General features: G+C 35.2%; 1 protein-coding gene across 11 annotated transcripts in view; it reads left to right on the plus strand.

The window, feature by feature from the left end:
• AGFG1 (ArfGAP with FG repeats 1) overlaps positions 1-21,812 on the plus strand; it is an 89,031-nt gene that overhangs the window by 48,216 nt on the left and 19,003 nt on the right. For 4 of the 11 annotated variants that reach the window (XM_009444473.4, XM_009444476.4, XM_009444474.4 and 1 more), the window contains exons 4-11: positions 3,387-3,549; positions 4,388-4,541; positions 10,722-10,841; positions 11,768-11,839; positions 13,181-13,390; positions 14,473-14,653; positions 16,248-16,327; positions 16,520-16,612. In XM_009444473.4, the coding sequence (XP_009442748.2) occupies positions 3,387-3,549; positions 4,388-4,541; positions 10,722-10,841; positions 11,768-11,839; positions 13,181-13,390; positions 14,473-14,653; positions 16,248-16,327; positions 16,520-16,612 (1,073 nt within the window). The remainder of the gene's footprint in view (positions 1-3,386; positions 3,550-4,387; positions 4,542-10,721; positions 10,842-11,767; positions 11,840-13,180; positions 13,391-14,472; positions 14,654-16,247; positions 16,328-16,519; positions 16,613-21,812) is intronic. The other 7 variants (XM_009444478.4, XM_009444479.4, XM_009444477.4 and 4 more) reach the window with 2 other exon arrangements.

Below are 21,812 nucleotides of genomic sequence, written 5' to 3' on the forward strand. Positions count from 1 at the left end.
CTTAAAAATCATTAATTTAGCAAGTATTTACTGAGTCATATCTTTTTTAAATTTATTGAGTTTCATCTTCTGTATACTAGGCACTATGCTAAAGCTCTGGTGTAGTAATCCATCTACTTAATTGTCTGTTGTAGCCTTTGCTCAAAATATTTTTTCTTTTGACCTAAGAAATCAGTTTACTTTCTGGTTAAGAAGGGAGCATTTACTTTTCCCTAACTAAATCTATCAGATGTTAATTTTTAAAAATTAATTCCAACAGGTTGTACATATAGCTAGTAAGCCCCTTCCTATGGAATAGGGACTATATCTATAAAGCTAGTGTTCAGCTACTGAGGGTTCTTCATTTTTAGCTATATGAGCACAATTTAAGTTACTAAGACTCATTAACTATGAACTTTTGGTTATTTCTTTAATAGTATTGAATAGTGGATACTTTCATCTTGGGAGGTTAAGAAGATGGGGCAGAGAGTCAAAATAGAGGGAATAAATAATGGGGAAGTAACGAGCTTCTTGTTTGCTTGAGGAAGTCTGTTTCAACCCAAGAGAATCTGTTCAGAGCCTGTTTTGGTCCTGAGGGAACATTTGTTGTGGTTTACAGCAGAGGTCTTTACCTTCATTCAGGAGCACATTAGCTCTGACTTGCATGCTCTATCAAAATTTGTATTCTTACTACTTTCCAAAATAGACTACTTTTTTTCTTTTTTTTTGGAGACTGAGTTTTGCTTTTGTCACCTAGGCTGGAGTGCAATGGTGCGATCTCGGCTCACTGCAACCCCCGCCTCCTGGGTTCAAGCAATTCTCATGCCTCAGCCTCCCAAGTAGCTGGGATTACAGGCACCCACCACCACGCCTAGCTAATTTTTTGCATTTTTAGTAGAGACAGGGTTTCGCCATGTTGGCCAGGCTGGTCTTGAACTCCTGACCTCAGGTGATCCACCTGCCTCAGCCTCCCAAAGTGCTGGGGTTACAGTTGTGAGCCGCTGTGCCCGGCCTAAAATAGACTACTTTTTGCAAGGCAAGATTAGTCAGGGCTATATTCAGCTGTACTAGAAGACATCAGGTATGAAAATAGATTAAAATACACCAGTAAAATTTAAGTTCAGGAAAGAAGAAAATACTAGAAGGTGGGTTGGTAGTAAAAATATGGTAGCATAAATGATTCTTTTAAAATGAAAGGTATAATTATCCTTTTATCATTTTGGTTCTGAATTTCCTAGACATTCTACCCTGTAGGAAAGACTGTTCTCCTTACATAGCCCTAACCTAGTTTTGTTTTCTCAGCCGTGTTACTTTTACCAATTAAGAAAGTGAGTTTGGTTAGGGATTAGTTTATGGTCAGCTCTAGCTATCAAGAGAAAAGTGAGTGTGAGTAACAGTTGGTAGAATTAAAATCATAGATCCTTACCCCCACATTTATAACAGTAGTGTATTATTCATTCAAACTATAACGCAAATACCTAGAAACCTCAAATAATTACAGTTTATGTTATTTTTTTTCTTTCCTGAGAAACAGGATAATAAGAGTTATACAAATAGAGACTTCAAGTGGTGGGACAGGTGACCATCATTAAGAGGGCCAGGACCTGTATGTTTTTAATCCAGACTGCTGCACACCTGTAACATACAGCTAGCAAGCAGTGAAATTGGTTTCTAACATGGAATAAGCACTATCCAGATGCAGCACCCCTAAAAATACTCACTGTAACTATACTTAAAACAGTGATGATGGTGTTATCCAAAGGGATTTTGAAACTGTTCTTTTGACCAGTTCTCAAAATCACTTTCTGTGTTATACTGGAAGACATCAGGTATGAAAATAGATTAAAATACACCAGTAAAATTTAAGTTCAGGAAAGAAGAAAATCCTAGAAGGTGGGTTGATAGTAAAAATATGGTAGCATATTACTTTGCCAGGTGAGTCTTTTGAACCAATAACTATCATTTGATTTTATCCTTTGATAAGACTTGGCTATACTCAAGAATTTGTATTAGTAGTATGCTAAATTATGGGAAAATATAACTTCTTGTATTCATTCTCATATATCTTTTATCTCTCCCATTTACTTAAAAGCAGTTGTTTGTGATTATTATGTAGTTTAGTGACAGTGAACACTTAGTTAACACGTATACCAGGAATTGTTCTCAGTGCATTACAAATGTTAACTTGTTTAAACCTAGGCAACTCTGCCTCTCCATTTTATAAATGAAAAAAATGGAAGCACAAAGAGTTGAAGTATTAATAGTTTGCCCAAGGTTTCACAGCCATTTAGTGGTAGAGCTGGGATTTGAACTCTTGTCTCTGGAACAGGTGCTCTTAAGCATGGTTTTCCTTCTTTCCTCACCTACTTCATATGGGGAATAAGAAGGAGGGTAGGACAAAACCCAGAATTACAAAGAGCAAAAGCTCTCACATAATCCCACACCTAGAGGTCAGGATTGCCTATGTTTGGACATTATTATATCCTTGCTACCTCTCCTTTCTTGACTCGCCTCCTCACATAAATCATGTGTTTATATGACTGGAATCAAATCTGAAAGACCTGTGAAGTTTCCTCTTTCCATGTCAAAGCAGAGTAGCTATGAGCATTGTATTATCGTAAATTTTTTTTCCTTGATAGATGTTGGATTTGTTTCCCAGTTTTTGTGAAATTATAAAGAGAGGACTGTGGTTAACATCCATGTGTACATGCATCTGTATACACTTACCAATTCTTAAGGATGTTTCTGGAAGTGGCACTTCTGGTGCACAAAGCACACCTATTTATATATTTTAGTAGGTAGCAATAAAAAATTGTAAAGTTCACACTTAGCTCATAGGTGAATAAAACCTTAATTTGCATTTTTGTCAGGTTAAAAGTGTTTTCATTTTTGTGTCTCCTGTCTTCTGTGAATTGCTTCTTTTGTTCATTTAAAATGGGATGATCTTATTCTTACAGATGTAATAAGCCTTTATATTTTAGGCTGTTAACTGTAATATTACAAATGTTTTCCTACCTCATCTTTCTTCAAATGTTATTTAGATCTTAAGATAATTTTTAAAATTATAGTATGAACTATTCATCGTGATGATTAATTGTAGGTCCTCTGTTTAAAAAAAGCAGTTATTTCTTATATTGTACTTAATATCTTAGAAAAACCATAAATAAGTAATTGAAACAAGTTTTGTGGTTAGTCTTCTCTTTCTCTGAGTATTTCAAATATTTAATGGGTGTAGTCTTAAGCTATCGTTCCTTTTTAAAAAAATATGCAAAGTTATTCTGTGTGAGAGGGTTTTCAGATAAGATTAATGGTGAAACAATCTTGTACAAAGTTAGAATTAAGCTTATCATTTTTTGGTATAGAATTACCTACATTTTTTTTAGTTAACTGTTTTTTACATGTTTTAGGTATGTCCCGCCAGAACAAGCCAAAGTCGTGGCATCAGTTCATGCATCTATTTCAGGGTCCTCTGCCAGTAGCACAAGCAGCACACCTGAGGTCAAACCACTGAAATCTCTTTTAGGGGATTCTGCACCAACACTGCACTTAAATAAGGGCACACCTAGTCAGGTGAGTAGTCTTTGAATCTTTGTAGGGACTTCGACTTAAAGAGGGCTTGAGTATCAAGAATTTGAGAATTGTTTAAGACAGCAGCATAATCTTGTATGCCAGTAGCATTATGTTCCAATGGTTTGTTTTACATTAAGAAATTGTTGGTTAAGTGGTTGAAATGTATATATACTTGTTCTTTTTGCTATTGCTAATATGAGTTTCTTTGACTTCTCTGCAACTTTGTAAAGGTGAGTTATACAGGAATGTTGCTATAGCTATATATATGTGTGTGTGTGTGTATACATGTATATATCATGTGTTATACAATTTGTAAAACATGAATCTATGGTGACCATCAGAGTTAGAATGTATAGTCTCTTTGATACATTTTTCTAGGAAGGGATTTCTTTAGTAGTAGAGTTTTCCCACATGTGTGATTGTGAAGCATGTTGATCATTGAAACACAAGGGACTTTGCATTATACCTTATTCTTAAAAATGAACAAAATGGAATATTTTCATAAGTTGCTACCTAAAGTTTGTCTTCTACACTTTATTATAGTTGATGGGGCTGTGACAGATCTGTTACTGTGTGACATTGCAGCCTCTATCCTATACAAGAATGGTTCAGAGGCGTAGTACTGTGGATTAAATCCTGCCCTTTTTGATGACACATACTAAGACATTTAGATAAATTTCTCTGTTTTCACAAAAGATTGACTGAAAAATGAGAAAGGTTAACTCAGCATACTGTAACTCTTCGTATGTATAAGTGTGTTTTAAGTTTGCAGATAGTTTTGTATAAAGATTTTGCAGATCCGACTGGAATATCTTTATAGTTAATATGTGGTTTGTAGTCCCCAGTTGTAGGTCGTTCTCAAGGGCAGCAGCAGGAGAAGAAGCAATTTGACCTTTTAAGTGATCTCGGCTCAGACATCTTTGCTGCTCCAGCTCCTCAGTCAACAGCTACAGCCAATTTTGCTAACTTTGCACATTTCAACAGTCATGCAGGTAAGTGTTTTTTCCCAACAGCTTTTGCTGGGGATGCATATAAAACACCAAGAAACATCAATTCTTTATCACACTTTGAGGATCAGTAAACATTTTTTGTTGAAAATGTTTTGTCACTTGTAACTGTTGAGCTGTAATATGTAACCATATAATTGTGTTGCTTTTTAATCACAGAAGAGATTATATTTAATGTCAGTTGGTTGGCATGACCTCTTTCCGTGGAAAAATGGGGAAAGGATGTAATGTCTATTTTTTATTCTTTATGAAATTGAAAATATTCAAAAGTAATTGGATACTCTAACGTTTATGTGCTAATCACTCATGGCTAATCTTGTTTCATTTGTCATTCCACTCACTGTCATATTATTTTGAAGCAAATTTTAGACATAGTATTAGTTTATCCTTAAATATTGTGTATATCAATCTATAAAACATACTTTTTTTGTTAAATATAACCACATTAGTAGCATCATTCCCTAAATAATAGTAGTAATAATAATTCATTAGGATTCAAATGTTCATTATAGTTCAGATTTTTCCATACACATACATACGTACATATGTACATACATGCATATATACATACATACAGTTTGTTTGAATCAGATTTCCAACAAGGTCCACAGACTGCAATTGTGAGACATGTCTCTTAGGTCTCTTAGTTCATAAGATTTTTCCTGTATTCCTTCTTTTTCCTCCTCTGTAATTAGTGAAGAAATTTGCTTATTTGTCCTATACAGTTTTCAGTAGTCTGAATTAGTTGATTGCACCACTATGGTGCCCTGTAACAAGTTCCTATGTTCTATTTCTTGTTATTAGGTTGTTGGATCCAGAGACTTAATCAGTTACAGGTTCTTCCTATTAGGAGGATGGGTGGCTGGGGATATTCTTACTACTTGGGATTTAAGAGGCATGTAATTTTGGACTGTGTTTTTATAATGTTAGCTCTTGGTGCTCAGTACCCGAGTCCATTGCATAAAAATAATGATGTTCTGAATTTATTCCTTCACTTATTAGCTGAAATACTATTTAAAAATCTTTATCTGGTGGCATGATTTGTTTAGGAAAGTCAGAATACATGATTCTTTTCCATCAGATATCAGAATAATGAGTTGATTTCCTAGCATTTTATAATGGTGACTTTTTTCTTTAGTATCATTATGACTTCATAGATTAAAACATTTGCTACATCTCAGTTTGCTGTCATTATTATCCTTAGTAGTACTCAAATTAGCCCACCTTAGGAGTAGGAACATTTTGAGGTTGGTTCCTACAGATACAACTCATTCATTCATTCATTTATTTGAGGTGGAGTCTCGCTCTCTCGCCGAGGCTGGAGTGCAGTGGTACAATCTTACTGCGACCTCCGCCACCCGGGTTTAAGCTATTCTCTCACCTCAGCCTCCCAGGTAGCTGGGATTACAAGCGTGTGCCACAGCACCCGAAATTATATACAAATGTAAAATTTTGTATTTTAGTAATACAAAATACTAATTTTTTATTTTTAATAGAGATGGGGTTTCACCATGTTGGCCAGGCTGGTCTCGAACTCCTGACCGTAAGTGATCTACCCACCTTGGCCTCCCAAAGTGCTGGGATTACAGGCATGAGCCACTGTGCTCAGCCTCTTTTTTTTTTTTTTTTTTTTTTTTTTTGAGATGGAGTCTCACTCTCTTGTTCACACTGGAGTGCAGTGGCACAATCTTGGCTTACTGCAACCTCTGCCTCCCGGGTTCAGCCAATTCTCCTGCCTCAGCCTCCTGAGTAACTGGGATCACAGGCGCCCGCCACCACTCCCGGCTGTTTTTTGTGTTTTTTAGTAAAGATGGGGTTTCACCATGTTGACCAGGCTGGTCTCGAACTCCTGACCTCAGGTGTTCCACCTGCCTTGGCCTCCCAAAGTACTGGGATTACAGGTGTGAGCCACTCTGCCCGGCCCTAAAGATACTTTTTTGATAGAACTCTTGTGGTCTTTGAATGGCCTTTTCTCCCTTCCTTATTCTCAGATTTAACATATTTGTTACAAACATGTTTAATGCATGTCACCAGAAATTGGGATTTATGGAGTTTTATTTTGTTAACAAGCATGCAAACCTTGCAGAGGTACTTAGGTTAGGTAATATTTAAAAATTGATTATTGAAGTATAGATTTGGTCACTTGTATCTCTCCTTCATTGTAATAGCAATAGTCTGATAGGGAAGTGGCATAATGTAGTGAAAAGAACCTGGGCTTTGGAGTTGGGACAACCTGGGTTCAGATGCTGGCTTTCTTGCTTATTATCTGTGTAACTTTGGGCAAATTACCTAACATTTCTAAGTTTTCTATTCTATAAATTGTCTTTCATAAGTGGCAAGGTTCAAGTGAGATGATGCATTTAAGTGGTTTACCATCTAAAAGGTACAATAAACATTGTTTGTCTTCTCTCTTTTATACACACTTCATATATATGTACATATGTATACACATATACACTTATGTATGTATGTTTGTATGTTTACATGCATTTAAGAAAAAGGATCATACTTTATGGCAAGTTTTTATGCTGTTTTAATCTTTCAGTCTTAGTTAAGATTCCACAAATGGTTTAGATTCATTTCCTAACAGCTTGGTGATTTCTTGAGTCTTTACGGTTGCTTCTTTATGCTTAAACAGTGTAAAAGCATACATAGTATTTGTGTTGGAAATGCGTATGGAATCTATTTTGGATGCCAGTAAGCTGTGATGTTTATATCATGGAAAGTTTACCAGTCTGCATTTTGAGTGATTAAATAAGTATCAAACCAAATGTAGAACATTAATTTAGGAATTTAGTCATTTTATAGCTTTATTTTGATAATTTAAAACTTTGCTTTATATTATTTTGGCACGTGTGTATGAGGTATTGGCTAAAGCTTACTCTTTTATTTGTCATAGATTATGTAAGTTAAATTATGGACAAGAAAAATTCAAGACTGTATCTTTGTAAAAGATGTATTTCACAATTTTATGAGCATAACAGAATCCAGTGCTGATAGAATGGACTTCCTGTTTGTATTTTAGAACTTACTTTGCCTTATTTTACTTACCTGTGAGATTGTGATGGTTTTTCGTTTTCTTTCAATTTGATGACCTGGCTGCTTTTTGGATAATGATAATATGAAGTATATTATACATAATCACACTCCAAAATATGCTGTTTGGGATAGTTTGAAAAATTGTAGAAAAACTTCAGCCACATTTCTTTCTAGCAAGCAATAAGGGAACCTTTTGTTTTAAATATTAATAAAAACATTTTCTAAGGACATGCTTTAGAAGGAAACTGGCGTAATTTTTATATGTCTCATTTGTGTATTTGCTTTAAAAAGGAGTCCTAGGATGACATGGATCTCTTTTTTCAGGAATGGTTGTACTGAGAAGGATAAGAAATTTTGGGTTTCTTTTGCTTAAGTTGTTGGAGTTGTGGTAGATTTCCCTTCTCCTGTGTTACCTGAGCTGCAAAATCCCAGAAAACATGGAGAACCTCTTTCCCCGTAACCCTCCAGATAAGAAGCGATTTCCCCCCTGACCAGATAAGAACCCCAACTCTCGTTTTTCACCTCTTGCATTTGAATGCTGATAAAAAGAGTTGGTGGGAGAGCCAATAAATAGAGTAAAACTTGTGTAATTTATGAATATATTCTGGTTTTATCTCCATTTTAGGATTATTGAAATGTAATGCAAAATTACTGATAACCACCAAATTCTTTTGTAAATTTGCAACTTATTTCTTGTTCCCTTTGTTTTTCTCTCTTTAAATGCAGTTTGTGAGTCTTCACAGGTAATGTTGGACTTTTCTTTGTAGGCCTATTAGCCGAAAATGGTTAGACAAGTCACTGCAACTCTACAGACTAATTTGTACCATGGTTGCACTAATACTTTCAACAGCTCCCTTAAAATGCACTTTGAAAACAATAGCCATCATTTAATTGTAGGATATGCAGTAAAGGAAAAGAATCTTATATTTTGATCAGATTGATAGAAAGTGGTTAATCTTAACTGTTTTGTTTCTTGTCTGAAGAAAGAATGAAATAGCTACATGTAGGCTGTGAGTCAGGCTGCCTGAGAGGAGTTGTTTTTTAGTCTGAAGTTCTTAATTACAAATGACTGCTCAGATTACCTTTTTTTTCTTTACTTTATTTGACTTTTGGTTTCATTACAGGAGAATAAAATGTATATGCCTGTTACAAGAAGAAACTACTGAATTACTCATTTATTTTTCCTTCTACTATGGTTGATACCATCTTTTGACGTTTTGCCTTGGAGTAGTTTTTAGTTAAAAACTAGGTCATGGTTTAACTGAAATGTCTTTTTCCAGAGCCTTTCCAAGCATTCAGAATCCTTAGTTTTCCATATATAGTTCAGAAAGTCATTGATTGCCAATTTCTTCTCATCCTGATATTCTTGTTAATTTTAAAAAAATATTAGGTGAAAATTTTATCCTGAACAGTTTGATACGACTGATGGAACCATTAATGGCAAATGATAATTATTCACATATGCCAGTCTGGTTCATTAGCATTGTTTTGTAGGGAAACTTTTTCTTTTGTAGATAATTTAGTGACTTAAAAGCCAGAAGCCTTTAGTCTTCATGTGAGCATTCAGGCTGAGGTATAGTATTTGTGGATGTGTGTTGCTGGGTGGGGTCATTATTGGGTTCAGAAAAAGTCATCTTCTACAGAAAGACGCATGAAGCTAGAAATAAAATTCACCTACTGAATTTGGTTATTTTGCCTGATGATAAACATCATATCCCAAAACCTGTGCCCTGTAAACTGTAATTGATTTTTGTCACATTCTATACTGTAGGATCTAAACCCAACTGCCTTGCAACTCAGGTAACACAAATGAGTAGTATAATGTTGTGTTTAAAGAACTATGGTGCCCTTTTTAAAGGGGATGTTCTAATCTGTTACCACATGGAAATAGGGGTTTAGGATACTAGGTATATTGATTTTTTTTTTTTAATAAGAGAAGCTAGAAGTCTTTTTGTTTATTGTGAAGTGCCCTCTTTTTAAATGTTGGGAATTCATGGGAAATAATGTTAAATACTGTACAGATGAAACAAAGCATATCTGTCAGATGAATTTGCTGAGGGCTGCTAGTTTGCATCCTATGATCTATCTTCTTGTCTCATGAATATGTGTTTTTCTTTGAAGAGGAATGACAACTATTAGCAAGACTCAGGCTCATTAATTTGGGGTCTTAAGTTCCACACTAAGTTGACTCCTTTGTACTTTTTGAAATACGATTATTTAAGAAACAGCTTTACCATTGTGTTACATTCTGCTTAGCTTGGATTTCTTTGTACAGAGATTGCCTGAGTGTCCAGATAGTAATTTTTGTACTACTGAATTTATTAGTGTTGAATTTGCAAAGTTGTGTTTTCCAAAGTTTCATTCTGCAGCACTTATAATCGATTGTTGAAGATAGTGAATAGATCAGTACCTAGAAGTAAAAATGGATACAAGTACTACAAAGTCCTGTCTTGCCTATTTAATAGGTATTCTATTAATGTTTGGGGCTCTGAATTATATGCTATAATTTCTATGCTAGCATTCATTGTTTCTTAAATTTTAATGAGTTTAAAATTGCAGGCCTCTAATAGAATATGAATATCTTCAATTTATTTGGTGATCTTGTCCTTTTTTAAAATTTTTATATATGACCATGGTGAGACATTTGTAAACTTAAAAAAAAACTCTATTAATTAAACCATTTTTGTATTATTATTTTAAGTATTTCAATTATTATTCAGATTCACATAGTTGATTACCATTTTTAATCAGTGAATTTTTCCAGGATGTTTTCTACATCTTTGTCTGCTTTCCTGTAACTCAGTACTGTAACTCAGTACTCTGAAATAGTTTCCTTTGTTAATAGAGTCACTTTTATAGTACTGTGCTTGAGGTCATATACAGAGTATTGTATCCAAATTTATCATTGCACAAAGTGTTTTTGGAAATTCTTGGTTACTCCTTAGTAAATTACCTGTAATTGGGTTAAATGCTGGTAGGGTTTAAAATCTGATTGCTAAGTGAATTCTCTATAAAGTGAGTTTTGATACATAGAAACTTTTCATATAATTCTTAAACTCATGTGTCATGTATTTTCATTTATAGTTTTCATATTCATTAACATATGTTGTTCCTTACCATTTACAGCTCAGAATTCTGCAAATGCAGATTTTGCAAACTTTGATGCATTTGGACAGTCTAGTGGTTCGAGTAATTTTGGAGGTTTCCCCACAGCAAGTCACTCTCCTTTTCAGCCCCAAACTACAGGTAGAGCTTCTCCAGCATTGTGCTTAAATGTTTACTTTACAAAACAAAACTCTCTAAATGTAGTTTTGAAAAATTAATCTAAACTTAAATTCTGTAATTATCTGACTTTAAAATGGTTCTATCTTCAAAAGCTCTGGGGAAACCTGAACTCTTTATTTTTTTCTATGTTCATTTGTTTTTCTGCATTATTTGGTATATTGTCTGTTTGACAACATCCATTCTCCTCCTTTTCCTGCACATGAATCTTCCTTATATCTACCATGCACACAGGACAGAGGCATGACACTACTATAAGTATTTCTCTCTCTCTGTCTCTCTCTTTTTTTTTTTGGCAATCCTCCTGCCTCAGGATGGAATACAGGCACATGCCACCACTCCCAGCTAAATTTTTTTTTTTTTTTGGTAGCAGCTGGGTCTCACTATGTTGCCCAGGCTGGTCTTGAACTCCTGGCCTCAAGTTATCCTCCTGCCTTGACCTCCCACAGTGCTGGGATTACAGATGTGAGCCACTGTGCCCAGCCAGTACTATAAGTTTTTTAAGGTTCATAGAATCCATTGATTTAGGCTGACATTATACCTCTTAATAAAGGAAGCTGGTTGCTTCTGTAGAGCTAAAAATGTAAGTAATTTTCGGGGCAACAAGCCTGAGAAAAATTTTTATATGTTTATTAGACAAGAGTAGATTAATGATCACTTCAGTCAAACTTGGAAATAGTTTTCTGTGCAGGAATTGGTGTTTAAACATTGAATACTCTTTCCATAAATTGTGCTGTTTTTGTAAACTCATGGAACCCTTATTTAGATTTTTGGCTGATTACTTTTCTTTCAACTTTTAACTCTGTGTATTGTCTTAAAGCCTTTTCTTTCAATTTTCTTTTTTGTTTTTTCTCTAACTTTCATTATTTACATAATTTCTGGCTGTCCAGCATTTAGAATGCTTTCATCTAGCTGCAGTTTTGGTGAATTTACTTCAGCTTTTCCTCTTCAGGCTACCCACAGTAAGTTCTGTTGTCAAGTAGGCATCTTATACTAATTTGTATATTTTTGCTATACTTCAAGGGTTTTTCCAATGATAGATTGTTAATAATTCTTTAGTGATAATCCTTCATAAAAATCTCTTCCAACTCTATTTATTAAACTCAGAGTTAGAGAACACAATAGTAGACAATCAAAGAGTTACTTGGTTTAATAATAATTTGAAATAATATTCTTTATATAAATTTTGAAAGTTTAGTATGCACTTTGTTTGCCAGCTCCTTGTAACAGGTCACAATATTTTACATACAAACATATATTACTTACCTTTAATTGAAACCACCATGATTTAACTCTTGGAAGAAATTTGATCAGTGTATATTTTTTTTAGAATGTATAAAAACCTGCTTGATAGAAAGTGTTCATGTTTTTTTAATAGAGGTTCATGCATTCTGTTTTAAAATTATCTGTAGTTGTCTTTTCTATCACTTTAATATATAACTGTGTATATATACTGTTTTGATTTCTGAAACTAAAGTTTAGAAATAAAGAACTAATATCCCAAAAATGTAGGATCAAAAGCATAGAATGAAATATACTGGTTTTAGTCTTTTGATAGTACTTTAAGGAGGTCTCTATAATAGAGAACAGATTTTAAAGATGTAACAGGATATATATAATAGTGGCCATTAGGTGAATTGTGGTTTATAAAGTCAAATATTGCTATAATGTATTATGTACTGTAATTTTAATGCCTTGAACTATATGGTACGGCATGATTTTACAGTGGACATCTTGATATTGTATACACATTAAACTATTATGTGGCATTAAATAGTAGCTCTTCAAGTGAAGTAAGTATAAATGTCAACGACCATCTTTTAAAGAATTTTGGATCACCGTAACACATTTTACACATTGTTAATCACTACCCCTGGGATTTGTTTAAACTGTTTCATCATGGAGCCACAAAAGTTTGAAATCCTCCTAGTAAGATACTTTGCATCTTGTTTGCAGTCTGTTCAGGGAGAACTAGTGAAAGGCCGTAGTATATTTGGACTAGAAAGTAACTGAATCTCAAACCAGGTAGTGTGGAGATACCCCCTCCATGAATTACATTCTTCATTCCAGGGTACGTAATACACAGAAACATGTTACTTTACCTGTTGCCAAGGCCTTTGAAAAATCTACTTTTACAAAATTAGAAAACGTCACTTGTAGTCAAAAGCCATTGCCAGTCATTGATTTTAATGTTGTAAGATTGCTTATAGGACATTTAATTTAGGAAGAAATGATCATACAGTCTATGAGAGGGTACTAGGAAAAGCTTAGAAATTTCAAGTGCTCTGTTTATTCTGTTACAGGTGGAAGTGCTGCATCAGTAAATGCTAATTTTGCTCATTTTGATAACTTCCCCAAATCCTCCAGTGCTGATTTTGGAACCTTCAGTACTTCCCAGAGTCATCAAACAGCATCAGCTGTTAGTAAAGTTTCAACGAACAAAGCTGGTTTACAGACTGCAGACAAATATGCAGCACTTGCTAATTTAGACAATATCTTCAGTGCCGGGCAAGGTATCAAGCTTTAAGCAAAACAAATACAAATTTGTGTTAAACAGTGCTCTTAATTTGGTTGTATTAAAATCTGAACATGTTACACTTTTCTCAGTTGTTGTATAAAAATTTTGTCTGCACTGTCATTTTGAGTAAAATGTTCACTTGACACATTTTAGACCTGAAATATCAACTACAAAACTGAAGACATAGGAACTGATTTGTAAACTTTCAGTCTTACTAGTTGAGAAAAATTTTATTTTGTCCTAGAAGGCATGCTTTACTTTTCTTTGGCTATAAAGAGCCAAGAAACCCCATTGGCAGAGCTGAATGGAGGATTATTTGGTGGTTTCTGTAATATATTTACTTCGAACAATTTTCCGTTAACATCTTGGTGGGTTTTTTATATTTAAAAAAAAAATTCATGAATTTTACAGTATAGTCTTGTATCCAGTTTTATCTTAAGGCTAGTAGCCTCTACAAATACATGTGGCACTGGTGAATAGCAGGTGTGTGTTGCTAAATGGAATTCTCCATTCTGATCTCTGGGCCTGTTTTCCTCCTCTCCAAAATGAGGATAATTCTAAGCATTAAACTCATGGAGTTGTGTTCTAAGTATTATTGCATCTGTAAGGCATATAGAACAGTGCCTAGCACATAGTAAGTCCTCAGTAAATGTTTCCCGTTATTACCATCTCTAATTTTTTTGTGGAGAATGCTGGGGAAATGATGCTATTGATAGACTGTTCACATTAGGTCTAGCATTATATGAATTTATATGTTCATGTGAACAAGATCCACCCGTCTTGGAGATGTTAACGTAAGAGCACTTGAGAGTTTCTTTCTTATGCATAATCCAGACAAATTTTTTTGGTACAGAGTGTTAATTTTTGTTAAGAGACATATTCTGTCTTTATCACAGTGGTATGTATAACAACTAATCCTGTCCAGTATGGTCCAGGTTATTTATTAGATTAATGATTTGGAATCCTGCTTAACTCTAAATCCATTTTAAGTTTACCCGTGTTTCATGGCAAATGTGGTTGATAAGTTGAAAGTGTAACTTTAAATTTTTGGTGTAACTTGATTTTGTTCGTTCCCAGGTGGTGATCAGGGAAGTGGCTTTGGGACCACAGGTAAAGCTCCTGTTGGTTCTGTGGTTTCAGTTCCCAGTCAGTCAAGTGCATCTTCAGACAAGTATGCAGCTCTGGCAGAACTAGACAGCGTTTTCAGTTCTGCAGCCACCTCCAGTAATGCGTATACTTCCACAAGTAATGCTAGCAGGTACCTTGTCTTAGCTAGCCCTCCTGCTTTGTGTTTTATCTTTTTTTTCCAACTTTGAATAATCAATTAAAAAATGACTGTTTCAAGGTATAATTTTAAAATTCTTGGATATTTTTGTAAATTTGAGGAATTTGAATTTAAATGCTAATTAAAATATAATCCTTGAATAATTGCCATAATTTTATCTTTTCATTGAATCAGACGTTTTGTTATGTTCTGTCCTTGAACACTAAACCGTATTTGAGAGCATGTACACATCTCACAATGGACAGTTCCTTACAGATTGTACTCAGCAGAGAATCCATTTAGTAGTCAAATAATATACTTTAAAAATAGTTTTTAGTCATGATGATTAAACAGTGAAAGTCCCATATTATAGGCTTAGTTGTAAATACAGATTTTTAGAAGTGTTTGCACCAAAGCCCAAAATCAATTCTGTATCTCTTCAGTATCATCCTCATATTTACAAATAAGCACATCTGCTGTTATGTTCATATATATCTGTTAGAATTCTTGGCAGTAGGAAGTCTAACACATTTTAGGACATTACACTTGTAAAAAACTTTTCTAGTCTTTAGAGTTGCGGAAATAGTCTCAGAAATACGAGAGATTTACCTATAACAATGTTTTATTCATCTCTGTTTTCCAATCCTGTGGATTGTATTTACTAATTTCTTTAGTTATCCTGGTAGCTTATTTTCCTTTAACATCTTTTCTAGAAAGAAATGTTAGGATTGTAACACTTCCGGAAACATAAAGTCTGGAAACATACGTTATATATAATGCATGATTTATTGATATTACATTACAGTACATCAGGGGTTCACAAACTGTGGTCCATGGAATGTTTGGGGTACCTGAGACCCTTTCATGGGGTCTGTGAGGTTAAAACTTTCTTTATAATAATTCTGAGAGATTGTTTACCTTTTCATTAATTGATATTTGCATTGATGGTGCGAAAACAATGGCAAGTAAAACTTGCTGGTGTCTTTTTATTTTTTTTTAATACTTTAAGTTCTAGGGTACATGTGCACAACGTGCAGGTTTGTTACATAGGTATACATGTGCCATGTTGGTTTGCTGCACCCATCAACTCATCATTTACATTAGGTATTTCTCCTAATGCTATCCCTCCCCCAGCCCCCAACCCCCGACAGGCCCCCAAGTGTGATGTTTCCCACCCTGTGTCCATGTGTTGTTCTTGTTGTTCAACTCACACCTATGAGTGAAAACATGCAGTGTTTGGTTTTCTGTCCTTGTGATATAGTTTGCTTAGAATAATGGTTTTTGCTGGTGTTTTAACATGAATATTAAGATAGTGGCACCAAACTGTACTAGTCGTTAAAATAGTCATATTCCTTCCCACTACACATTCAGTTTTACTTGTATTTTTTATTTTTTTATGATGATTCTTAATGAAGCAGTAACAATTGTTTATTTTATTACATCTTTACACTTAAATGTCTTAATTTTCTTTGTGTTGATACTGATGCTGTGATACACGATATGTTCATTATTTTATGGCTACCCTGTAAATCGTTACTTTCTTTTTTTTTTAAGAAAAAAAATGAACTCTTTCAATATTTGTTCTCAGCAATGTTTTTGGAACAGTGCCAGTGGGTGCTTCTGCACAGACACAGCCTGCTTCATCAAGTGTGCCTGCTCCATTTGGAGGTATGTGCTTCTGGTATATACACTGGTTTTTACAAAGAACCCAAATATATATTGTGTAGCATTTTCTTAGGCGTCAAAGCAATGATTTGTTATCAGAATCCTTGAGTTTTCTGTCTTGATAAATATAGTGAAATAATTTAAATCTTAAATACAAAATTAGGATTTTATAGTGTATTTTATAATTTTTTAAAGCTACGCCTTCCACAAATCCATTTGTTGCTGCTGCTGGTCCTTCTGTGGCATCTTCTACAAACCCATTTCAGACCAATGCCAGAGGAGCAACAGGTAAGAAAAAGAGACAGTGGAACAGTAAGTTTTGGGGAAGACATTTATCAACAAAGACACCATGTGAAGAACACCAGAAAATGGGGCCTCTTTCTTAGTGAAGTGAATGGCAATGGATAGAAGAGTTTGTCCATAAAGACAAATTCTAGCTGAAAGTTCATAAAATCCTGGAATTTAACAGTTGAGAGGGACCTTAGAAATTATCTAGTGTCTGCCCTTTCCAGTTAAAGCTTTCATTTTTCAGGTAGGGAAGCCCAGACATGGAGATGAGACTCCACAGAACGTTTATGGCAGAGATAGGACTTGAACAGAGCAATTTAGATGTATTTGGTGGTCTGGTTTCAGAATTACTGGTTGTAACTCATGCAGTCTTAATGGAACCATTTTATGAGAAGTTTTTATTTTCCCTATGAGATTGCATCAGATGACTTTACTACATGAATTCTTAATTATTAGGTCTTTTTCTAGTGAATATCTCTTTCAGGTGTTAACATTTTTTAAGTTGTGGAAACTTGATTCAGTTGTGGGTATAATACTGAATATTTTCTCTTTTGATAATTTTTTCCCTTAATTCTCTTTATTGTCTCCATTTTATTTTTTGATTCATACTGTAAGCCAGTCACATCTTTCTCATGTTATACCTCTGATTTTTGTCGTATTACCTTAAACACCAGAGATATTTGCCAGTATCTTGGAATGTCAGCAGGTGCATTTGGTATGGCTGGCTATCCATTAAATCTAGAGTTTGTATGCTTTGTTTTTGTGTATATGTCACAATAATTTAGAACTAAAGCCTAAACTCCAGTTATAGCAAATGTTGATATGAACTCTTGAGAGATTAGGTACTTGTAACATTTTAATCAAACCATTAAGAATTACTAGTTTTTAGTAAATCTCTTTGTCATTGACAAGATTAAGAATCACAGTATTAGGAGTTTGAGCTGTAACTATTTTCTTTTCACATAAATGTCTTCACTTATACTCTGTTGGTAAGTAGCATAATAGATGTTTGATAAGTATTGGAATTTCACACAAAATTTAACTTTAAAAAAAGTTTGTTTTAATTCAAGTGTACCTAATGAATGATTGTTTTAAATTTCCATTTGTACAATTTATCAGGTGTGTGATATGTGCAGTGTTTCTGTTTCTTAGCATACTGTTTTGATTTTGTGGACTGAGTTTGTAAAATGTCTCATGATACAATGGGTTTTTGTACATTGCCTCATTTAATCCACTCAGCTGTCATCAAATAAATATTTTAATTGTGTGACAGCTGAGGGAACAGGCCCAGAAAAGTTAATTGAACATATTTTGAGTACAGCCAGCCAAACTTGTGTTCGAATTCTGATTTATAGTTACTTGCAGGTTGACCATAAGAAAGCCTTTTGAATTTTGTTCTTTTAATGAATGGGGTAAGAATGACAGGGGGATGTTCAAACATTTATTGTGATAAAGTTGTTCACAAGATGCTATTGAGATATTTATAGATATTATAACTTCACTTAAGAACTGATGAATGGAAACTCAAATTATGTTTTGGCTGAGCCTAATCATGTTGACCTAACTTCTCTGAGCCTTCATGTTGTCCCTCTCTATAGAATGTGAACAATATTCTCTTGCTGGCAGGTTTGTTGTAAAATTAGATGATGCACATTCACCCTGTATGGTCTTTGCGTTACAGCATATGCTCAGTAAATCAGACTTATTATTTTCCTTTCATGATTGTACCTCTGAGTTGGTTCTATCATTAGAGTTAAGGGCCTTTTTTTGCTTATTTTATTTAGAGTATGCAAGTTTTGTAAAAGTTGAAGTTCTACATAGGATATAAAATAATATAAAATGTACAACGTATGTGCAGATGATATAATTCTAGTATTAAGTAACAAAAATTTATTAGAAAGGTAAAACGACAGTGTCCACAAATGTTTATTTCAAGGTAATACATTTTTTCCATTATAAGTCATTTTGAATTTATCACGTTGGTCACCTTTATTAGATTATTATTGAATTGACCAAATCACAAGCACTAACTGCATATGTTTCTATTGAAGCTGAAATATAAACAATACTTCGACAGATGCACTACGCTTAAGAATTTCCAGTGTTTTATACCATCAAAGTTAATATTATTTAAGAATTTTTTGTTGCTTCAAATACATTAACACTGGCCAGGCACAGTGGCTCATGCCTGTAATCCCAGCACTTTGGGAGGCCAAGGCGGGTGGATCACCTGAGGCCAAGAGTTTGAGACCAGCCTGGCCAACATGGTAAGACCCTGTCTCTACTAAAAATGCAAAAATTAGCCAGGTGTGGTGGTACATGCCTGTAGTCCCAGCTACTTGGGAGGCTAAGGCAGGAGAATCGCTTGAACCAGGGAAATGGAGTTTGCAGTGAGCTGAGATCATGCCACTGGACTCCAGCCTGGGCGACAGAGCAAGACTCTGTCTCAAAAAAAAAAACAAAAACAAAGAACACATGTTAACACTGTGAAATTATATTTTGAGGTACCCTTTGATCCTAGCACTTTGGGATGCCGAGGTAGGTGGGTTGCTTGAAGCCCAGGAGTTTTGAGAGCAGCCTGGGCAACATGGCGAACCCCGTTTCTACAAAAAATAAATGGTGGCAGACACCTGGAGTCCTTCCTAGCTACTCAGGAGGCTGAGGTGGGAGGATTACCTGAGCCTAGGAGGTCGAAATTACAGTGAACTGTGATTGCGCCACCACACTTCAGCCTAGCTGACAGAGTGAGACTCTAGCTCACAAAAAAAAAAAAAAAAAAAGGAGGTACCCTTATTGCATAATAGTTCTATGTGAAATTCGGAAAGTTTTATCAGTATATTTCTCTTTTTGTTTGTTGGTTTGTTTTAGACAGATTCTCACTCTGTCACCCAGACTGGAGTGCAGTGGCTTAATCTTTGCTCACTGCAGCCTCTACCTCCCGGGTTCAAGCGATTCTCATGACTCAGCCTCCTGAGTAGCTGGGATTACAGGTGCGTGCCACCATACCCGGCTAATTTTTGTATTTTTAGTAGAGATGGGGTTTTGCCATGTTGACCAGACTGGTCTTGAACTCCTGGCCTCAAATGATCTGCCTGCCTCGGCCTCCCAAAGTGCTGGGATTACAGGTGTGAGCGACTGCACTTGGATCATTCTTAAAATGATGTTTAAATAATCATTTTTTCTGGATTTATAAAACTTTGGGGCTTTAGTTTTTTGTTTTTTTTTTTACTTTAAGTTCTAGAGTACATGTGCATAACATGCAGGTTTGTTACATATGTATACATGTACCATGTTGGTGTGCTGCACCCATTAACTCGTCATTTACATTAGGTATGTCTCCTAATGGTATCCCTCCCCCACTCTACCCGACCCCAAGACAGGCCCTGGTGTGTGATGTTCCCCACCTTGTGTCCAAGTGTTCTCATTGTTCAGTTTCCACCTATGAGTTAGAACATGTGGTGTTTGGTTTTCTGTCCTTGCGATAGTTTGCTCAGAATGAAGGTTTCCAGCTTCATCCGTGTGCCTACAAAGGACATGAACTCATCCTTTTTTATGGCTGCATAGTATTCCATGGTGTATATGTGCCACATTTTCTTAATCCAGTCTGTCATTGATGGACATTTGGGTTGGTTCCACGTCTTTGCTATCGTGAATAGTGCCGCAGTAAACATACGTGTGCATGTGTCTTTATAGCAGCATGATTTATAATCCTTTGGGTATATACCCAGTAATGGGATGGTTGGGTCAAATGGTATTTCTAGTTCTAGATCCCTGGGGAATCGCCACACTGTCTTCCACAATGGTTGAACTAGTTTACACTCCCACCAGCAGTGTAAAAGTGTTCCTGTTTCTCCACATCCTCTCCAGCATCTGTTGTTTCCTGACTTTTTAATGATCACCATTCTAACTTGTGTGAGGTAGTATCTCATTGTAGTTTTGGTTTGCATTTCTCTGATGGCCAGTGATGAAGAGCATTTCTTCATGTGTCTGTTGGCTGCATAAATGTTGTCTTTTGAGAAGTGTCTGTTCATATCCTTCGCCCACTTTTTGATAGGGTTGTTTGATTTTTTTTCTTGTAAATTTAAGTTCTTTGTAGATTCTGGATATTAGCTCTTTGTCAGATGGGTAGATTGCAGAAATTTTCTCCCATTCTGTAGGTTGCCTGTTCACTCTGATGGTAGTTTCTTTTGCTGTGCAGAAGCTCTTTGGTTTAATTAGATCTCATTTGTCTATTTTGGCTTTTGTTGCCATTGCTTTTGGTGTTTTAGTCACGAAGTCCTTGCCCATTCATATGTCCTGAATGGTATTGCCTAGGTTTTCTTCTAGGGTTTTTATGGTTTTAGGTCTAACATTTAAGTCTTTAATCCATCTTGAATTAATTTTTGTACAAGGTGTAAGGAAGGGATCCAATTTCAGCTTTCTACATGTGGCTAGCCAGTTTTCCCAGCACCATTTCTTAAATAGTGAATCCTTTTCCCATTTCTTGTTTTTGTCAGGTTTGTCAAAGATCAGATGGTTGTAGATGTGTGGTATTATTTCTGAGGACTCTGTTCTGTTCCATTGGTCTATATATTTGTTTTGGTACCAGTACCATGCTGTTTTGGTTACTGTAGCCTTGTAGTATAGTTTTAAAGTCAGGTAGCGTGATGTCTCCAACTTTGTTCTTTTTGCTTAGGATTGTCTTGGCAATGCAGGCTCTTTTTTGGTTCCATATGAACTTTAAAGTAGTTTTTTTCCAATTCTGTGAAGAAAGTCATTGGTAGCTTGATGGGGATGGCATTGAATCTATAAATTACCTTGGGCAGTATGGCCATTTTCACGACATTGATTCTTCCTATCCATGAACATGGAATGTTCTTCCATTTGTTTGTGTCCTCTTTTATTTCATTGAGCAGTGGTTTGTAGTTCTCCTTGAAGAGGTCCTTCACATCCCTTGTAAGTTAGATTCCTAAGTATTTTATTCTCTTTGTAGCAGTTGTGAATGGGAGTTCACTCATGATTTGGCTCTCTGTCTGTTATTGGTATATAGGAATACTTGTGATTTTTGCACACTGATTTTGTATCCTGAGACTTTGGGCTGAGATGAGGGGGTTTTCGAAATATACAATCATGTCATCTGCAAACAGGGACAATTTGACTTCCTCTTTTCCTAATTGAATACCCGTTATTTCTTTCTCTTGCCTGATTGCCCTGGCCAGAA

Source organism: Pan troglodytes, chromosome 13 (assembly GCF_028858775.2).
Source record: "Pan troglodytes isolate AG18354 chromosome 13, NHGRI_mPanTro3-v2.0_pri, whole genome shotgun sequence".
NCBI classification, from domain to species: Eukaryota; Metazoa; Chordata; class Mammalia; order Primates; family Hominidae; genus Pan; species Pan troglodytes.